Source organism: Esox lucius, chromosome 20 (genome assembly GCF_011004845.1).
Source record: "Esox lucius isolate fEsoLuc1 chromosome 20, fEsoLuc1.pri, whole genome shotgun sequence".
Classification (NCBI taxonomy): Eukaryota; Metazoa; Chordata; class Actinopteri; order Esociformes; family Esocidae; genus Esox; species Esox lucius.
The window spans coordinates 43,489,286-43,510,461 of NC_047588.1; the positions used below are offsets into that span (position 1 = coordinate 43,489,286).

The 21,176-nt window shown below is 45.3% G+C and overlaps 1 protein-coding gene across 1 annotated transcript; it reads right to left on the bottom strand.

The window, feature by feature from the left end:
* Window positions 1-450: 450 nt before the first annotated feature.
* Window positions 451-19,897, bottom strand: si:dkey-230p4.1 (trichohyalin). The gene is made up of 15 exons (XM_029115588.2): window positions 19,863-19,897; window positions 17,567-17,737; window positions 17,249-17,397; window positions 16,259-16,408; window positions 15,927-16,074; window positions 15,353-15,499; window positions 14,758-14,867; window positions 12,912-13,068; window positions 12,477-12,784; window positions 11,955-12,082; window positions 6,003-10,012; window positions 5,630-5,848; window positions 3,948-4,010; window positions 2,207-2,272; window positions 451-1,162 (listed from the first exon to the last, which is right to left on the bottom strand). Exons 2-15 carry the CDS (start codon window positions 17,663-17,665, stop codon window positions 935-937), a joined length of 5,982 nt encoding a protein of 1,993 aa, XP_028971421.2. The 5' UTR covers window positions 17,666-17,737; window positions 19,863-19,897; the 3' UTR covers window positions 451-934.
* Between the last annotated feature and the right edge of the window lie 1,279 nt (window positions 19,898-21,176).

Sequence of the window (21,176 nt, forward strand, 5' to 3'; positions counted from 1 at the left end):
TTACTACATTACTGAACAGTAGTACAGTATAGCTCGACTCTTTTTGATAACATTATTGGATATACCTGACAAATCTGAGCTTAATTACAGACAGTAAAAAAAACATTGCCTTGAGTGGGCTAAGTAACAGCAGCGTCTGTGATGTCAATGAAGGAGAGAGAACGACAGTCTCAAACAATAGAGGCAACCGGGAAAACACCTCGACAGGTTGTTTCCAGCCCCGGGAGAGCGACCCGGTGGGACCGCGGCGTGGCTCAGCAGACGCAACGCCAGACAGTGCGACGAAAACGCTAGCGGAGATTCAGCGATTTAAGATGTAGAGCCCCCTGGCGGCCGATAGTCAAAATAGAGTAATATCAAAGATGCTGGAGGGAAATCTTACCTACTATTGTAGGGTTTCTATTCAACTGAATTTGGAAACAACAAAGAAAATGACTTGGAATAAAATTGTGTTGTGCTGGAAAGTTTAGTAGAACTTTAATATACATTCAACTTGCCATTGGCAAACACAAACTTGAATCATAACATATTTTGAACAGCCACTAAAATGTTGTTCATATCAGAAAAAGTGATGTTTGAGATTTATTAGATAAAACCGATGACAGACAAAAAAATAAATATGTTATATGTAAAAAATAATGTTAAAACATAAAAAAAATTAAGTGTAAACATAAGCCTGAGAAGTTCAATGCTCTAGTAAAAACATTGTTTAAGCTTTTGTATAATAAGTTTATGTAACAGTTTGATATTGATTGTTATCGGACACAACAAACAGATGATGGCAAAGCAGGCTTGGGGCCCATTCTGTTCATGAATACTACAATGATTGTAGAAAACAATTCCCTTCCCTAAATGGTTGCCTCCATTGCAAAGTCAAATCGCCCCAACCCTAATTAAAATGTTTGGTGCCACAGACTTCTTCGTTTCCTCTCCTTCAACTGTGACTGAGTGATAGTCTCAACTCCTCCTCCCTGGCACTCCGGTCCAATCGGTGTGTCTCAGACTCCAGCACGGACGGGATTGGCTGCTTTGAGACCACAGACAGCGAGTCAGCCAGGTCCTGCCGCAAAGACGCCAGCCATTGGTTGTTCCTAGAAGAGCGTTCAATGAACTCTGCCCTCTCCCGGTGGTCCAGCGACAGGGTCAATCGTAGGTAATGCACCTGAGAGGTCAAAGACATCTGAAATGTGAGAAAGCCTGCAGGACCTGATCTTCTTGATCCCTGCTTTTTGAAATTGGCTGCTGATTTCATAGCTGAACCACCTACATGTCTATTCAATCATACCCTGCAATGTAATGAAATACCAAGAATATGAAAGTCTGCATTTTTTCCACTACTGTTTAAAGGGGGAAATCCATCTCTTTTAAACAATTATAGACCAATCTGAAAGCTAAAATACCTGAAACCCTTGTTAGTGAACAGCTAAAAGAGTTTTTACACACTAACTCTACTATATTAATGTATCAATCCGAAAAGCTTTTCAAAACTTGCCAAATGCTTTTAATGCTTTTCAACATACTATGTGTCAAATGAAACTAAACTGATGGTGTTCTCCAAAGCACAAAACAGACCTCTGAATTTTCCAGGTCTAACTACTCATCAGACTGAGCCAGTAACTTCATATAAATATCTTGGAATTTCAATTGATGGCAACCTTCCTTTTTAAACCGCATATAGATGAACTCGCAAAAAACTAAAGCTGATTTTGGAATTTTATTTTTGAAATGAGGCTTGTTTTTCTTTTAATGCTAAAATGAGCCTTGTTTCAGGTATTTCTATGCTTTTACTAGACTATGGTGATATCTTATATATGAATGCTTCTGCTTAGTGAGATCAATAGACACACTTTACCATAGAGCATTGAGATTTATTTTAAACTGCAAAACACACTCCATTACACTTGGTGTGTAAGTAAACTCCACTATTACAACCAGTGTCTTGGTAGGAGTAAACTCCACTATTACTACATTCCCAATATTAATGTATTTAGTATTAAAACAGTGTCTTGGTTGGAGTAAACTCCACTATTACTACATTCCCAATACTAATGTATTTAGTATTAAAACAGTGTCTTGTTTGGAGTAAACTCCACCCCTACTACATTCCCACTATATTTAGTTTTTCATGGCCATAACTGCCACTGCTGTTTCAGAGAATGTATAATGCAAAATAAAACAGGATTAAATACTGTTGATAGAGAGATACCTGGTCTTCCAGTTCCTTCACCTGGTTCTTCAGCTCTAATTCCTCTGTTTCCAGGCCTCTGGAATCCTACACATCAAACTACAGTCAGTTCTCTGTCTGTGGTGAGTACTGTTCCAGAATCAGTGCTCTGTCTGTGGTGAGTACTGTTCCAGAATCAGTTCTCTGTCTGTGGTGAGTACTGTTCCAGAATCAGTTCTCTGTCTGTGGTGAGTACTGTTCCAGAATCAGTTCTCTGTCTGTGGTGAGTACTGTTCCAGAGTCAGTTCTCTGTCTGTGGTGAGTACTGTTCCAGAGTCAGTTCTCTGTCTGTGGTGAGTACTGTTCCAGAGTTAGTGCTCTGTCTGTGGTGAGTACTGGTAGATAACTAACCTGTGATCTAGAGGTGGTAGATAACTAACCTGTGATCTAGAGGTGGTAGATAACTAACCTTGTGATCTAGAGGTGGTAGATAACTAACCTTGTGATCTAGAGGTGGTAGATAACTAACCTGTGATCTAGAGGTGGTAGATAACTAACCTGTGATCTAGAGGTGGTAGATAACTAACCTTGTGATCTAGAGGTGGTAGATAACTAACCTGTGATCTAGAGGTGGTAGATAACTAACCTGTGATCTAGAGGTGGTAGATAACTAACCTGTGATCTAGAGGTGGTAGATAACTAACCTTGTGATCTAGAGGTGGTAGATAACTAACCTGTGATCTAGAGGTGGTAGATAACTAACCTGTGATCTAGAGGTGGTAGATAACTAACCTGTGATCTAGAGGTGGTAGATAACTAACCTTGTGATCTAGAGGTGGTAGATAACTAACCTTGTGATCTAGAGGTGGTAGATAACTAACCTGTGATCTAGAGGTGGTAGATAACTAACCTGTGATCTAGAGGTGGTAGATAACTAACCTGTGATCTAGAGGTGGTAGATAACTAACCTTGTGATCTAGAGGTGGTAGATAACTAACCTTGTGATCTAGAGGTGGTAGATAACTAACCTTGTGATCTAGAGGTGGTAGATAACTAACCTGTGATCTAGAGGTGGTAGATAACTAACCTGTGATCTAGAGGTGGTAGATAACTAACCTGTGATCTAGAGGTGGTAGATAACTAGCCTGTGATCTAGAGGTGGTAGATAACTAACCTGTGATCTAGAGGGGGTAGATAACTAACCTGTGATCTAGAGGTGGTAGATAACTAACCTGTGATCTAGAGGTGGTAGATAACTAACCTGTGATCTAGAGGTGGTAGATAACTAGCCTGTGATCTAGAGGTGGTAGATAACTAACCTGTGATCTAGAGGTGGTAGATAACTAACCTGTGATCTAGAGGTGGTAGATAACTAACCTGTGATCTAGAGGTGGTAGATAACTAACCTGTGCTCTAGAGGTGGTAGATAACTAACCTGTGATCTAGAGGTGGTAGATAACTAACCTGTGATCTAGAGGTGGTAGATAACTAACCTGTGATCTAGAGGAGGTAGATAACTAACCTGTGATCTAGAGGTGGTAGATAACTAACCTGTGATCTAGAGGTGGTAGATAACTAACCTGTGATCTAGAGGTGGTAGATAACTAACCTGTGATCTAGAGGTGGTAGATAACTAACCTGTGATCTAGAGGTGGTAGATAACTAACCTGTGATCTAGAGGTGGTAGATAACTAACCTGTGATCTAGAGGTGGTAGATAACTAACCTGTGATCTAGAGGTGGTAGATAACTAACCTGTGATCTAGAGGTGGTAGATAACTAACCTGTGATCTAGAGGTGGTGGACTCGGACAGATGATGACGTAATGTTTCTCTCTCCTGCTCCACCTGGAAAGCCAGACATCCATTACAACAGATCTGCAGGTAAGCAGGTATCACCCGAAATACTAGTTTAATCCATAATGGCAGAATTTTTGTCAGACTATTATACAATGCTGTATATTATAATATGACACCATAAATAATACGCTGTATATTAGATGGCATCATAATGTATATGCTGTATATTATAATGACATCATAATGTATATGCTTTATATTATATGGCATCATAATGTATATGCCGTATATTATGACATCGTAATGTATATGTTGTATCTTATAATGTGGTATCAAAATGTGTATACTGTATGACATAACGTATATGTCGTATCTTATGACATCATTATGTATATGCTGTATATTATAATATGACATCATGTATATGCTGTATACTACAATATGACATCATAATGTATATGTTGTATCTTATACTATGGCTTCATACTGTATGTGCTCTATCTTATACGACATTGTAATGTGTATACTATAATATGACATAACGTATATGCTGTATACCATAATGACGTGACATCATAACGTATATGCTGTATGACATCATAACATATACACTCACCTAAAGGATTATTAGGAACACCTGTTCAATTTCTCATTAATGAAATTATCTAATCAACCAATCACATGGCAGTTGCTTCAATGCAAGACAATCTCCTGAACTCCAAACTGAATGTCAGAATGGGAAATAAAGGTGATTGTAGCCTCTTTATCCTATTTGTAGTGGAGATGAGTGGTACCCGGTGGGGTCTTCTGCTGTTGTAGCCCATCTGCCTCAAGGTTGTGCGTGTTGTGGCTTCACAAATGCTTTGCTGCATACCTCGGTTGTAACGAGTGGTTATTTCAGTCAAAGTTGCTCTTCTATCAGCTTGAATCAGTCGGCCCATTCTCCTCTGACCTCTAGCATCAACAAGGCATTTTCGCCCACAGGACTGCCGCATGCTGGATGTTTTTCCCTTTTCACACCATTCTTTGTAAACCCCCAGAAATGGTTGTGTGTGAAAATCCCAGTAACTGAGCAGATTGTGAAATACTCAGACCGGCCCGTCTGGCACCAACAACCATGCCATGCTCAAAATTGCTTAAATCACCTTTCTTTCCCATTCTGACATTCAGTTTGGAGTTCAGGAGATTGTCTTGACCAGGACCACACCCCTAAATGCATTGAAACAACTGCCATGTGATTGGTTGATTAGTTAATTGCATTAATGAGAAATTGAACAGGTGTTCCTAATAATCCTTTAGGTGAGTGTATATGCTGTATACTATAATAGGACATCACAACGTATGTATATGCAGTTGACCAGGGCTGCTCAATCCTGTTCCTGGAGAGCTACCCTCCAGTAGGTTCTCTCTAACCCCAATTTTGGACACCTGGTTCTAATGATGAGCTGGGCTAAGTCAGGTTAGTCACAACTGGGTTAGAGAGAAAACCTCCCGGATGGTAGATCTACAGGACCAGTATTGAGCAGCACTGCTGTAGACTACAAAATGACATCATAACGACACATCATGCTGTAGACTATAAAATGACATCATAATGACATCATGCTGTAGACTATAATATGACATCATGCTGTATTATAACTGTATTCAGTCTTAGCATTCCCAACCTGTTTCAGCAACTCTCTGAGCTGTTTCCTGTCAGTTTTTAGCTTGTCACATCGTTGTTCCAGATGAGTGTTCCTTCTCTGTAGCTGTCGCTCGTCCAACTCCAGCCGGGCCACAGTTCTCTGTAACACAGACAGTCGCTCCTGGACACCAAGGCCCGGTACTGATTCAGCAGTACGGTCTCCGTGCTGTGCAGACAGATCCTGAACTCCATCTCCCACCTAAAGGAAACCACAGCAGACAGTTAATGGCTGCTCAGATCTCCACCTGGTTAACATTCAGTCCAGTAGTACGATGGTGAGGCTCAGGTAGCATCAGTACACTAGTAAGGGAACAGGAGTTCATTTGGGACAGATGGGGAGGTGCTGCACGAACCTGAGATGGACCCATTTCAGAGACCGCCCCCTTTGTCTTCTCCTGCTGGTGGGCCCTGTCCTGATAGCCAATCAGAGCAGCCTCGGTTTTCTCCAGGGCAGCTCTGATGCGGTCTCTGTCCTTTCCTAGCTCTTCCAGACTCTCCCTCAGGGTGTAGACCTCTGCCTCCCTCTGTTTCAACAGCCTGTTGCTCTCCTCTCGCTCCTCTGTCAGCATGTTGACTTCTGCCTCCTTCTGTTTCAACAGCCTGACGCTCTCCTCTTTGTCCAGGAGCAAAGACGCCACTCTCTCCCTCATGAGAAGCACTTCTACCTCATTCTTCAGCCAGGCGTCTTTTCCTGGATCCCCATGACTTCCTCCTCTTCTCTTCTGTTCCAGCTCCTCTCTCTGTTCCCCGATTTCTCTCAACATCCTCTCTCCATCCATCTCTTCTGTGTCTCTCCTCCTCTCCTGGAGCAGGCTCTGTGGTTTCAGTTCTTCTGTGTCTCTCCTCCTCTCCTGGAGCAGGCCCTGTGGTTTCAGTTCTTCTGTGTCTCTCCTCCTCTCCTGGAGCAGGCCCTGTGGTTTCAACTTGTCTTTCTCCTCTCCGAATGCTTTTTCTCTCACCCTGTCAAGCCCGCTCTCCTTCTGTCTGAGCATGTCAGTCAGCAGTGCTCCTGCCCTCAGAGCATCCTGCTCAGCTGGTGTCAGACTCTCTGTTCTCTTCGCTCTTTCCTTCATGATGTCGGCCTCTATCTCCTGCAGCCTCTGAATGAAAACCTTCTTCACTGCTGCTTCTCTCTGCTGGCATTTCTGTTCCTCTTCCTGTCTCATCTCATGTATCTTCTTTTCTCTCTCTTCGTCTGCCTCCTGTATCTTCACTCTGAGCTGGAGGATCTCCTGACTCTTCAGGGCAGCCAAAGAGTTTAACTCTGACCTCTGTTCCTCCATGATGTCCAGTCGGACCCTGGCAGCGGTCAGTTCAGCCTCCTTCTCAACCAAAACCTCTTCCTGCTCTTCCTGTTTCCTCTCCTTCTCTCTCAGGGCTTCCTCCAGCTCTTCCTTTTTCCTCTCCAGCCTCTCTTTCTCTATCAGGGCCTCCTCCAGCTCCTCCTGTTTCCTCTCCAGCCTCTTCTTCTCCCTCAGGGCCTCCTCTAGCTCCTCCTCTCTGGTTCTGAGCTTTCTCTCCACCTCCATCTTTTCCTGCTCAACAGCCCTCGTCCTCCCTCGCAGATTGTCAACCTCCCCCCGAGCAGTACGCACGCTTTCCCCCCTGCTCCTCAACAGCTCCTCTTTCCTCTCCAGCAGGAGGCTCCTCAGCCTCTCCCTATCATTGTGGCTCTCCTCCAGCAGTTGGTTCAGGGTAGCCACCTCCTGGATGGCAGTCTTCAAACCCTGTCTCATCTTCTGGTTATCATCTTCCTTCTCCTGCACCTCCTTCTTGCTCCTCTCCCTGCTGCTGGTCAGCTCTGTGACCTGTTCTCTCAGAGTGGCCAGACTGAGTGCCAGCATCTCTCTGCTCTCATGCACCTCCTTCAGCTCCTCTTCTCTCCTCCTCAGGGATTTTCTAGTCTTCTCCTTCTCTCTCCTCTCCCTGTGAGTCTCGTCTTTCAGGCTCCCTGCCTCTCTCTCTTTCTTCCTCACCTCAGCCAGGAGGTCGTCTCTCTCCTCCTGCAGGGCTTTGACCTGGGCCCCCAGCCTCTGCGCCTGACCCCCTTTGTCCTCATGCAGCAGTCCTTTTTTCACCTCCTCTAATCTGGACCTCAGTCTCTCTCCCTCTGCCTGCTCCTCTCTCAGCTGGGCACCCAACCACTCCCTCTCCTCCTCGCTTCTTCTCAATGTCTCCTTTTGTCTGTCCTTCTCCAGCAGGCTCCTTTTCAAGTCCTCTTTCAGTCTCTCCTTTTCTCCAACAGTCTCTAATGATCTGGCCCTAAGGTCTTCCACCTCTTCTTCTCTGTCTTTTAGGAGTTGAGTGAGCCTTTCTACCGCTCTGACTCGTTCCTCCACTCTTACTGTCAATTTCTTCACCTCTTCTTCCAGTGTCTCGTTGTTCTCCTCTGTTTCTTGTGCCCGTTTCAGCTCCCTCCCCCTCGTCTCCTCGGCCAGATGCATCTCCTCCTCCCTCGCTCTCCTCTCCATCTCTAGGATGGATTCAGTCTCCTTCAGTTGGTCTGAGACATGTTTCTGGGAGAACTCCATGTGGTGCAGTCTTTCTTTTATCTTCTTCAGCTCTGCCTCTTTCTGCCTCAGCACAGCCCCTGCCCCCTCTCCCTCCTGACAGAGCCTCCCAATCTCTCCCTCCTTTTCTCTCAGGTCACCCCACAGTTTTTCCACCTCTTTGTCTCTCTCGCTTAGCTGGGTCATCAGTCTTTCCAGCTTGTCCTCTAGTTTCCTCTGGTCTCTCTTTCCCTGATCTCTCTCCTCTTCCATCATGCTGAGCTGGACTCTCAGGACCTCCACCTCTCCACCTCTCAGCTCCAGCTGTGCCCCCAGTTGCTGCTCTCTGCTCCTTCTCTCCTCCTCCCTCTTTGTCTGTCTCTCCTCCTCCTTCTCTCTAAGCTGGGAGTTTTCCCTCTCTGTAGCAATCATCCTTTCCTCACGTAGTTGTATTTTCTTCAGTTCTGCCTCTAGACCTTCTCTTTCTTCCTCCAGGGAGATCAGTCTAGTTTTCAGCTCCTCTATTTCCTGGTCTTTCTTCCTCCTCTCTGTCAACTCCTTTTTCAGTTGTCCAGCTAGATCATCCCTCTCTCTTTTCACAGTCTTCACTTGTTCACTGTCTTTCTTCTCTACGTCTGACAGTCTCCGATTCAGTCTGTTCTTTTCTCTCTCCAACTCCTCTGCTCTCTCCCGACACCTTTCTCCCTCCTCTTTCAGTTCCCTCTGTTTCTGTTCATGGCTCCTGTGTTCTGATGTCAGTTTAGTCTGAAGACTCTCCAGCTCTCCAGCTCTCTTGTCTAAGAGACAGGACATCTCCTCCTTCTCCTTCTCCAATCCCTCCATCCTGTTTTGGATCTCCTGTACCTCTGCATCTTTCCTCCCCAGCTGTCCTTTCAGTCTCTCTGCTCGCTCCTTCTCCTCCACTTCCCTCTTTTTCCTCCGGTTCTCCTCTTCTTGGTGTCTCTCCCTCTCCCTGTCCCTGAGTTTTGCATTGTCTGCTTCTAAAGCCTCCAAGTTACCCTTTAATCTCTCCATTCCAAGTAACTCTTTCAGGAGTCTCTCTCTGCCTTCCTCCAGAGGTACAAGTCTGGCTCTCAGCTCTGTCACCTCCTCCTCTGTTGTTCTCCTCAGTTCCTCCATATTCTCCATCTCTCGTTGTGCATCTGTTAGTTGTTCACTCACTCTCTGTTCTCTTTCTTTGAACCTCTGAATCATTTCATCCTTTTCTGCCTCTAGACCTTCTCTTTCTTCCTCCAGAGAGATCAGTCTAGTTTTCAGCTCCTCTATTTCCTGGTCTTTCTTCCTCCTCTCTGTCAACTCCTTTTTCAGTTGTCCAGCTAGATCATCCCTCTCTCTTTTCACAGTCTTCACTTGTTCACTGTCTTTCTTCTCTACGTCTGACAGTCTCCGATTCAGTCTGTTCTTTTCTCTCTCCAACTCCTCTGCTCTCTCCCGACACCTTTCTCCCTCCTCTTTCAGTTCCCTCTGTTTCTGTTCATGGCTCCTGTGTTCTGATGTCAGTTTAGTCTGAAGACTCTCCAGCTCTCCAGCTCTCTTGTCTAAGAGACAGGACATCTCCTCCTTCTCCTTCTCCAATCCCTCCATCCTGTTTTTCAAGGCCACCACCTCGCCATCTCTGTTTCCCAGCTCAGAACTCAATGCCATTCTCTCCCTCTGCCATCCCATCCTCTCCTCCTCTCGCTCCTCCTCTTCATTCCTCCTCTTCTCCACCTCATTCTGCAGCCTCTCCAGGTCAGAGAGACAGACCTCCCTCTCTCTCTGGGTCCTCTCTCGGTCCTCTTGCTCCTCCTGTTTCTCCTGCTCTCGCTGTCTCATCCCTCTCTCCATTTCTCCTTGCATACAGTGGATCTCCCCTGTAGGATAAAAGAGACAGAAATCATGAAATAATGAGTTAATATTACTAATTTGAGCCATGAGTTCAACAACATAAAAAACCTTTGGCTTGTTCTACAGTCACAGAGAATGAGAAACACCCCAAATACAAATGTGCCAGGTTTGTGGCGTCACACCCAAGACAACTCAAGGCAATTTTTGCTGCAAAACGGTGCTTCAACAAAGTACTGAGTAAAGGGGTGTGAATATATTCCAGATTCATGGTGTATTAGTCCAGGCTATAGACTTTCTGGATGTACAGTATATTAGTCCAGGCTTTAGACTTTCTGGATGCACAGTGTATTAGTCCAGGCTATAGACTTTCTGGATGCACAGTGTATTAGTCCAGGCTATAGACTTTCTGGATGCAGTGTATTAGTCCAGGCTATAGACTTTCTGGATGCACAGTGTATTAGTCCAGGCTATAGACTTTCTGGATGCACAGTGTATTAGTCCAGGCTATAGACTTTCTGGATGCAGTGTATTAGTCCAGGCTATAGACTTTCTGGATGCACAGTATATTAGTCCAGGCTATAGACTTTCTGGATGCACAGTGTATTAGTCCAGGCTATAGACTTTCTGGATGCACAGTGTATTAGTCCAGGCTATAGACTTTCTGGATGCAGTGTATTAGTCCAGGCTATAGACTTTCTGGATGCACAGTATATTAGTCCAGGCTATAGACTTTCTGGATGCACAGTGTATTAGTCCAGGCTATAGACTTTCTGGATGCACAGTGTATTAGTCCAGGCTATAGACTTTCTGGATGCAGTGTATTAGTCCAGGCTATAGACTTTCTGGATGCACAGTATATTAGTCCAGGCTATAGACTTTCTGGATGCACAGTGTATTAGTCCAGGCTATAGACTTTCTGGATGCACAGTGTATTAGTCCAGGCTATAGACTTTCTGGATGCAGTGTATTAGTCCAGGCTTTAGACTTTCTGGATTCACAGTGTATTAGTCCAGGCTATAGACTTTCTGGATGCACAGTGTATTAGTCCAGGCTATAGACTTTCTGGATGCAGTGTATTAGTCCAGGCTATAGACTTTCTGGATGCACAGTGTATTAGTCCAGGCTATAGACTTTCTGGATGCACAGTGTATTAGTCCAGGCTATAGACTTTCTGGATGCAGTGTATTAGTCCAGGCTATAGACTTTCTGGATGCACAGTATATTAGTCCAGGCTATAGACTTTCTGGATGCACAGTGTATTAGTCCAGGCTATAGACTTTCTGGATGCACAGTGTATTAGTCCAGGCTATAGACTTTCTGGATGCACAGTGTATTAGTCCAGGCTTTAGACTTTCTGGATGCACAGTGTATTAGTCCAGGCTATAGACTTTCTGGATGCACAGTGTATTAGTCCAGGCTATAGACTTTCTGGATGCAGTGTATTAGTCCAGGCTATAGACTTTCTGGATGCACAGTATATTAGTCCAGGCTATAGACTTTCTGGATGCACAGTGTATTAGTCCAGGCTATAGACTTTCTGGATGCACAGTGTATTAGTCCAGGCTATAGACTTTCTGGATGCAGTGTATTAGTCCAGGCTATAGACTTTCTGGATGCACAGTATATTAGTCCAGGCTATAGACTTTCTGGATGCACAGTGTATTAGTCCAGGCTATAGACTTTCTGGATGCACAGTGTATTAGTCCAGGCTATAGACTTTCTGGATGCACAGTGTATTAGTCCAGGCTATAGACTTTCTGGATGCAGTGTATTAGTCCAGGCTATAGACTTTCTGGATGCAGTGTATTAGTCCAGGCTATAGACTTTCTGGATGCACAGTGTATTAGTCCAGGCTATAGACTTTCTGGATGCAGTGTATTAGTCCAGGCTACAGACCTTCTGGATGCAGTGTATTAGTCCAGGCTATAGGAGCCTTCCTACAGGGACCAGGCTGATGTGAGGTCTTACCCTGCAGAACATCCTTAGTCTGGAGCAGGGTGGAGACCTGCAGTTGGAGCTGACCCCTCTCTACCTCCACCCCAGAAAGCTGCTGCTGCACCTGACTCAAGAGGCTCTGCTGGGCCCCCGTGGCGGCCCTGGAGGGAAACACAGAAACACATCATCCACATGGGACGCTCATGACAACACAATCAAAACAGACCAGTGTTTATCTGGAGGAGGGATTGGCTGTAGACCATCCAAACAGCCAATGGGGACTATGCATTTAAAAATCTTCTAAATGTTTTCTTATTGCGCCCACATGATCTAATTACACATTGAAGTGGCCAAAAGAGGTAAAGGGAAATATATTATACAGAAGTATCTGAATATCTTAGTTATTTAAAACAGTGATTTGTTAATCAGAAATGTAGGAATATAACACAGACAGACTAGAGTAGAGGAGTTCACAGGTCTGGTTCCAGCATTTCTCCCCCCTGTTTTATCAGATTAACATTTATCAAAATGTTTAGTACAGAAAAGTTTATGTACCGGAGTTCCTGTGTGTCCTGCAGCAGTTCTTCCCTCTCTGTCTCCAGTGAGAGGATCCTCCCCTGCAGATGCTGGTTCTCTCTGCACAATTCTTCCCTCTCTGTCTCCAGTGAGAGGATCCTCCCCTGCAGATGCTGGTTCTCTCGGCACAGTTCTTCCCTCTCTGTCTCCAGTGAGAGGATCCTCCCCTGCAGATGCTGGTTCTCTCGGCACAGTTCTTCCCTCTCCCTCTCTGCTCCCCTCCGCTGCTCTGTCCCTCTGCTCAGCTCTGCCTGAACACCCCGCAGCTCAACACACAGAGAACTGTGCTGCACACACATACATACACACACACACACACACACACACACAGAGAGCAGTTTTACCAAACATCCTTCCCAGAAGAGGGAAGTAAAAGCTGTCCCCGACGGACAGGTAATTGTTCTCCTTCCCCACCTCCTCCATTAGAGTGGTGACCTCTCTCTCTTTCTCCTCCCTCAAGATCTCCACCTCTCTCGCCAGCTCCCTCTCTCTGTCCATCAGTTGATCTCCCTTTCTCAGCAGCTCCCTCTCTCTGTCCCTCAGGGAGGCCAGCTCTGATCCTTGACGAGTCCTAGTCACAGACCAACAGAGTGATTGACAGCCTGATAGAGTCCTGATAGAACATCACACCCCCATGTACAGGCACACCCCCATGTACAGGCACACCCCCATGTACAGGCACACCCCCATGTACAGGCACACCCCCATGTACAGGCACACCCCCATGTACAGGCACACCCCCATGTACAGACAGACTGAGGCAAATCATGGGAAACATTTCACTATAACTCCTGCCAGACTTGACAATGAAAATGATACCAACAAATATTTGTAGAGGAGTCTGCTAAATATGTTGTTTTCAAGAGGATTTAATGTTATTTCAAGAAAAATAAATAGTTGTTTGAGTGCAGATTGTTTTATGTGACAACATACACTCACCTAAAGGATTATTAGCACCATACTAATACTGTGTTTGACCCCCTTTCGTCTTCAGAACTGCCTTAATTCTACGTGGCATTGATTCAACAAGGTGCTGAAAGCATTCTTTAGAAATGTTGGCCCATATTGATAGGATAGCATCTTGCAGTTGATGGAGATTTGTGGGATGCACATCCAGGGCACGAAGCTCCCGTTCCACCACATCCCAAAGATGCTCTATTGGGTTGAGATCTGGTGACTGTGGGGGCCATTTCAGTACAGTGAACTCATTGTCATGTTCAAGAAACCCATTTGAAATGATTCGAGCTTTGTGACATGGGGCATTATCCTGCTGGAAGTAGCCATCAGAGGGTTGGTACATGGTGGTCATAAAGGGATGGACATGGTCAGAAACAATGCTCAGGTAGGCCGTGGCATTTAAACAATGCCCAATTGGCACTAAGGGGCCTAAAGTGTGCCAAGAAAAAATCCCCCACACCATTACACCACCACCACCAGCCTGCACAGTGGTAACAAGGCATGATGGATCCATGTTCTCATTCTGTTTACGCCAAATTCTGACTCTACAATCTGAATGTCTCAACAGAAATCGAGACTCATCAGACCAGGCAACATTCTTCCAGTCTTCAACTGTCCAATTTTGGTGAGCTCATGCAAATTGTAGCCTCTTTTTCCTATTTGTAGTGGAGATGAGTGGTACCCGGTGGGGTCTTCTGCTTTTGTAGCCCATCCGCCTCAAGGTTGTGTGTGTTGTGGCTTCACAAATGCTTTGCTGCATACCTCGGTTGTAACGAGTGGTTATTTCAGTTGCTTTTCTATCAGCTTGAATCAGTCGGCCCATTCTCCTCTGACCTCTAGCATCAACAAGGCATTTTCGCCCACAGGACTGCCGCATACTGGATGTTTTTCCCTTTTCACACCATTCTTTGTAAACCCTAGAAATGGTTGTGCGAGAAAATCCCAGTAACTGAGCAGATTGTGAAATACTCAGACCGGCCAGTCTGGCACCAACAACCATGCCACGCTCAAAATTGCTTAAATCACCTTTCTTTCCCATTCTGACATTCAGTTTGGAGTTCAGGAGATTGTCTTGACCAGGACCACACCCCTAAATGCATTGAAGCAACTGCCATGTGATTGGTTGATTAGATAATTTCATTAATGAGAAATTGAACAGGTGTTCCTAATAATCCTTTAGGTGAGTGTACAACATTCTGAATTCAGATAGGAAGGTTTATTAGATTGAGGGTGTGGTTGGAAAGTACTTTAAAGTCAATGTGGTAAATGACTGACATTTCACAACAGTCCACAAATGTCTTACCTTAACTCTGTTGTTTCGTTGGATTGGTTCTTAAGCTCCCTACGAATGGTCATAACCTCAGACTCTAGTCCCTGTGTTTGCGCCTGGAGATCAGCTATCTCCATCTCCATCTAAGTGGGGGACACCATTAAGTTTGACGCAGCATTTGGGGATTGCTCACTATGAATAATACAAAATACTGATACACTAATGTAAAGACCTGTATTTTAAAATGAGTGATACAAACTACTGAGAAACTAATGTAAAGACCTGTATTTTAAAATGAGTGATACAAACTATTGAGAAACTAATGTAAAGACCTGTATTTTAAAATGAGTGATACAAACTACTGAGAAACTAATGTAAAGACCCGTAGTTTAATGTGACTGATACAAACTACTGAGAAACTACTGTAAAGACCCGTCGTTTAATATGACTGATATAAACGACTGAGAAACTAATGTAAAGACCCGTAGTTTAATATGACTGATACAAACTACTGAGTAACTACTGTAAAGACCCGTAGTTTAATGTGACTGATACAAACTACTGAGTAACTACTGTAAAGACCCGTAGTTTAATGTGACTGATACAAACTACTGAGAAACATCCAGACCTGCAGTGCCCGGGCATTGAGCTCCCTCTTGTCTTTGGCCAGGTTTTCGTTTAAGGCAGCCATCTTCTCCAAGGTGTCACGGCTTTCTGACACCTGTCGCTTCAGAAGGGTCTGATTGGACGACAGGGTTAAGACTGACTCTCGGGCCTGGTGAGGAGTGGTGGGAGAGGAACAAGGGCTGTAAGTTGCATGGCCACCAGGGGGCGACCCTAAGTAAATAACCATCTGCTGCGACATTACTTCTCACGGAGGACGAAACAGCCTGAAACAGTAAGAATGAAATTACATACAGGGAATCACACAGAGAGATGCAGAGCCACAACAAATTCTTAATTTACCTTCAAGATAAGAGAAAATCTGTGAATTAAGAAACACTGATATGAGAAAATGAAAAACAAAAGCATGAAGCAGAGATTTGCAGAAGCAGAGATTTGCAGAGGCAAAGGCAAGCTGCAACAAGTATTTGAACACAAGGGAGCAGCAAATACTCATGAGAGAAAGAGATCTGTAGTTGAGCAGAATTATGTTTCAAATGTTTAAGGTTAAAGGTCAAGGGTTATATGTCATAACCTACCTTGCTGAGGGCATCCTTAGCATCAGCAGCTTCTTCTTCTGCTCTCTCTCTGTCCAACTGTTCCCTCTGCAGCGCCCCCTGCAGTTCCATGCGCATCCGGGCCTCCCTCTCCTTCAACTGGGCACTCTCTATCAGCTCAGCCTCCAGGCTGGTGACACACACACACAATCAACTAATAATCAGTATCAATCAGTGAGAGAAATTATGATCTGGGTCTCCTACTCCTATAGCTTCACCTCTAGCCTGGCTACCAATCAATCATTCAATCAAATGACAAGTATAACGCCTAAATTATCTCAGCAGCTGTCCCAAACTGAGGAACGGGAACCCACCGTCTCTGTCTGTCTTTCTCCAGCTCATCCCTCCTCTCCTCCTCCCTCTCTCTCTCTTGTCTCAGTTGCTCGTTCTCCTTCCTTCTCTCCTCACTCCTCCTCTCCTCCTCCCCCAGCTGGGTCATCAGGGACGCCACCATCTTTGTCTCACTGACAGGGAGGAGAAACAAGTGAAGACATCAGCACTTTACCACAAGCAACCTCAAAGTCTTGTTCAGCAGGCACAACACGAGAAACCACTACTACCTGAAACGGGAAAGGACTACCTGAAACGGGAAGGCACTACCTGAAACGGGAAGGCACTACCTGAAACGGGAAGGCACTACCTTGAACGGGAAAGCACTACCTGAAACGGGAAAGCACTACCGGAAACGGGAAGGCACTACCTTGAACGGGAAAGCACTACCTGAAACGGGAAAGCACTACCGGAAACGGGAAGGCACTACCGGAAACGGGAAGGCACTACCTGAAACGGGAAGGCACTACCTGAAACGGGAAGGCACTACCTGAAACGGGAAGGCACTACCTGAAACGGGAAGGCACTACCTTGAACGGGAAAGCACTACCTGAAACGGGAAAGCACTACCGGAAACGGGAAGGCACTACCTTGAACGGGAAAGCACTACCTGAAACGGGAAAGCACTACCGGAAACGGGAAGGCACTACCTGAAACGGGAAGGCACTACCTGAAACGGGAAGGCACTACCTGAAACGGGAAGGCACTACCTGAAACGGGAAAGCACTACCTGAAACGGGAAGGCACTACCTGAAACGGGAAGGCACTACCTGAAACGGGAAGGCACTACCTGAAACGGGAAGGCACTACCTGAAACGGGAAGGCACTACCTGAAACGGGAAGGCACTACCTGAAACGGGAAGGTACTACCTGAAACGGGAATGTGATACATTAAGATATTCTTCTAATGTATCCTAATAAACACAAGGTGTTTCAGCAGAGAAGACTGAAGTCCATCCAGGGAGACAACAGACCTGAGCAGTCTGTCCTGTGTGTCCCGGAGCTCCTGTCCTTCATGTATTCTCTGAGTCTGCAGCTCCTTGGTTTCGCCCTCCAGATGACGGATTGTCTGCTCCAGCACTGCTCGCTCCTCACCCAGCCTTCGCACACTAGCCTCAGCCTCCTAAAGGCCTCAGGGGGGAGCAGAGTTGTATCAAACCAGTTCACACAGGAAAACAAAGTCTATCTTTGCTGTCCAGGCGTGAAATCTGTTTGACATGATGTGATTACCTGTTGAGTTTAAACAGGCTATTTTAACAGTCTTCCAAACACAGGTATTACACTAAACACACCTGTACTTCCTGGTGCCTCCACTGCAGGGCGGTCTCCGTCTGGGCTAGGACCGTTAGCATGGTGGGCAGGTCCAGAGGGACTCGCCCCCTGGTGGACATGTCAGGTACATCACTGTGACTGGATGGAGAAGGGCTCTGGTTGTGCAGACTCTGGGAGCTCAAAACCCTGGACTAGACAGGGACAAAAACAAAACACTCAAATAAACTAATAGGGTTTCAGAATGAAGCAATACAGTGGTCCTAACCCAAAAGCTGGACAGGGCGGCCAGATTAACCCTAGTTTTATGAGCTGTAACATCTCTCCATCTATCCACCTCAGCATCAGGACCCACCGGTCAGCAAAGACTGATTATACGTGCAAGTACTTTGTGCTAATCTCAAAGCTAGTTCAATATCTTTTTCCATAGCTGACTAACCAGTAATGAGTTTTGACGTTGCTAAGCACTAGCTAGTTAACGTCAGTGCTATCACCAGCTACACAAACCTTACTGCCAGTTTGCATTAGCTACATGCTAGTTTGCATTAGCTACATGCTAGTTTGCATTAGCTCCATGCTAGTTTGCATTAGCTCCATGCTAGTTTGCATTAGCTACATGCTAGTATGCATTAGCTCCATGCTAGTTTGCATTAGCTCCATGCTAGTTTGCATTAGCTCCATGCTAGTTTGCATTAGCTACATGCTAGTTTGCATTAGCTCCATGCTAGTATGCATTAGCTCCATGCTAGTTTGCATTAGCTACATGCTAGTTTGCATTAGCTACATGCTAGTTTGCATTAGCTACATGCTAGTTTGCATTAGCTACATGCTAGTTTGCATTAGCTACATGCTAGTTTGCATTAGCTACATGCTAGTTTGCATTAGCTACATATGTAGCTGCCTATACAGCTACATCATCACTGCATCAGCTGAAAACCAGTGCGCCCGTGAATGCGGGGAAAAGGCTACTTAACACTGTGACATTGAAATAAACATCCACTGCGGTTGGTAACGTCTGGGACGACCTGTTTTTTGACTGTTGTCATGTGAGATGTGTTTGTGTGTGACATCCAAGTGTTATTCATATTAATGAGGATGAATTCCATGCTCAAGGTGTCACATGACCCGTCTAAAGACACTAAGCAAAAAAAGAGGATTTGTTTTAATTTTATCCATTCTCGGGCTTTGTATCTTGGTGGCTCATTAAGATGATACCCTGTTCATGTTCAAAAGGTTTATTTGTCATTTGCAATAAGTTACGGCAAGGAAATACTTGGTTTTCCTACTCCCAACAGTGCGGTAAAGTTTTTTAAGTAACAGTAATTACTGTTATAATAATAATAAATAAAATAATAATAATAGTAATAATATAACACAATCAATCAGTAATAACACTATACAAAAACACACATCAATAATAATAACTGTACAACTATGCAACTGCAGTGCAATGTAAAAGTGAAAGGTCTGCATGATATGATTGGCAGATAAGCATGATATAAAGTGACAGGTCTGCATGATATGATTGGCAGATAAGCATGATATAAAGTGACAGGTGTGCATGATATGATTGGCAGATAAGCATGATATAAAGTGACAGGTGTGCATGATATGATTGGCAGATAAGCATGAAATAAAGTTACAGGTGTGCATGATATGATTGGCAGATGAGCATGATATGAAGTCACAGGTGTGCATGGGACTATGGATGGAAGGGAAGAGGGATTCTTGAGTTGAGCAGCCTTACAGCCTGAGGAAAGAAACCGTAGCCTGTTTGTTTTGGACTGAATACCCCTGTACCTTCTGCCTGACGGCAGCTTGGTAAACAGTCCGTGGCATGGGTGGCTGGGATCTGTAATGATCCGTTTGCTCCTCCTCCTACACCTCTCTGTGTAGAGATCTTGCAGGGATGGCAGGTCAGACCGTGTGATGCTCTCTGCTGATTTAATCACCCTCTGAAGTACTTTGCGGTCAACTATGAATTGATAATGAGTTTACAGGCACTTTAATTGTCGGACCCCAGCTGTTACCATGGCAATAAATGGGAGTTATAGAAAAAACTAATAAACAACAAACAAAACTATTACACAGGGAGGTCTATGGAGCCTCAGAGTGTAATAAGAGGTTATGTTCGTTCAGTCCCGGCCCTAGCTTTTTGGGGGCCCTAAGCAACATTTTATTTTGGGGCCCCCTCTCCCCTAGCGGTCAGGAGCTCTAAGTGACCACCTATATTGCTTATACCTAGGGCCAACCCTGTGTTAGTTACCCTGTAGTGAGGAAAACAATGTTCTGATCTGTATAGTTATTTCTCTGTCTCACCAGTTTGAGAACGGCCTGACAGACAGACTCTAGACATCTCTCTGTGTTCTTCTCTTCCTCCCACTTCTCCTCTCTCTCCTTGTCCTTCTCTCGCTCCTCCCTCCTCTCCCCCTCCAGGCGTTCTCTCTCTTCCTCCTGGACCTGGAGAGAGATGGATAACTCTGAGATTCTGCAGGGGGAGGAGAGCAAGAGGGGGAAAGAAGAGAGTGAGAGGAGGGGACTGAATATGTCCCAAAATGGTCTTCTCTTCCCTGGGAGCTCTCGGGTCAGTAGGAATTAGGGGACCATTTGGGACACAGAACAGGCACATAGGGTCCAGTAGGGCTGAAAGATTCACCTGTGGTTCAACTGCTCCCTCTCTGCCTCATAGAGGACTCTGAGCTCCATCAGCTCCATCTCTGTCTGCCTCTCATCTGGGAGGTCATGGTTCAGGTCGTGCAGGGAGAGAGGGCCCATGGTGGAGGACTGGGGTGGAACAGAAGTGGAGGGCAGAGCAGGACGTGGGCTGTGGGTGGGGCCTCCGGGTAGAAGAGAGAGAGAAACCACAGAGCCACAGTGGGAGAGGAGAGAGGAGGAGAGACGGGAGAACTCGGCCCGTAGTTCCCAGAGGTCCCTGTTGGTGAGAGAAACCAGGACTCAGTCCAGACTGGTTGTAGACCTGATATACACTAACAGGTGGTGAACAGCCCTGTTAGTGTAGACCTACACAACATTAGGCAGGTGGTCATAATGTTATGGCTGATTGGTGTAGAATAAGATATGGTGAATAGTCCTGATGTAGACTAAGACATGCTGAACAGCCCTGATGTAGACTAAGACTTGGTGAACAGCCCTGATGTAGACTAAGACTTGGTGAACAGCCCTGATGTAGACTAAGACATGGTGAACAGCCCTGATGTAGACTAAAACTTGGTGAACAGCCCTGATGTAGACTAAGACTTGGTGAACAGCCCTGATGTAGACTAAGACTTGGTGAACAGCCCTGATGTAGACTAAGACTTGGTGAACAGCCCTGATGTAGACTAAGACTTGGTGAACAGCCCTGATGTAGACTAAGACATGGTGAACAGCCCTGATGTAGACTAAGACTTGGTGAACAGCCCTGATGTAGACTAAGACTTGGTGAACAGCCCTGATGTAGACTAAGACTTGGTGAACAGCCCTGATGTAGACTAAGACTTGGTGAACAGCCCTGATGTAGACTAAGACTTGGTGAACAGCCCTGATGTAGACTAAGACTTGGTGAACAGCCCTGATGTAGACTAAGACATGGTGTACAGTCCTGATGTAGACTAAGACTTGGTGAACAGCCCT

What these genes read in the sequence shown, in the direction of transcription:
- si:dkey-230p4.1 (XM_029115588.2), bottom strand. Translation starts at nt 17,665, where the DNA reads ATGTCCACCAGGGGGCGAGTCCCTCTGGACCTGCCCACCATGCTAACG. An exon ending in CTAAGGATGCCCTCAGCAAG is followed by an intron (nt 15,500 to 15,926) that starts GTAGGTTATGAC and finishes ACTCCTCACCAG; the next exon opens with GCCCGAGAGTCAGTCTTAAC. An exon ending in TGAAGGAACTGGAAGACCAG is followed by an intron (nt 1,163 to 2,206) that starts GTATCTCTCTAT and finishes TTGACCTCTCAG; the next exon opens with GTGCATTACCTACGATTGAC.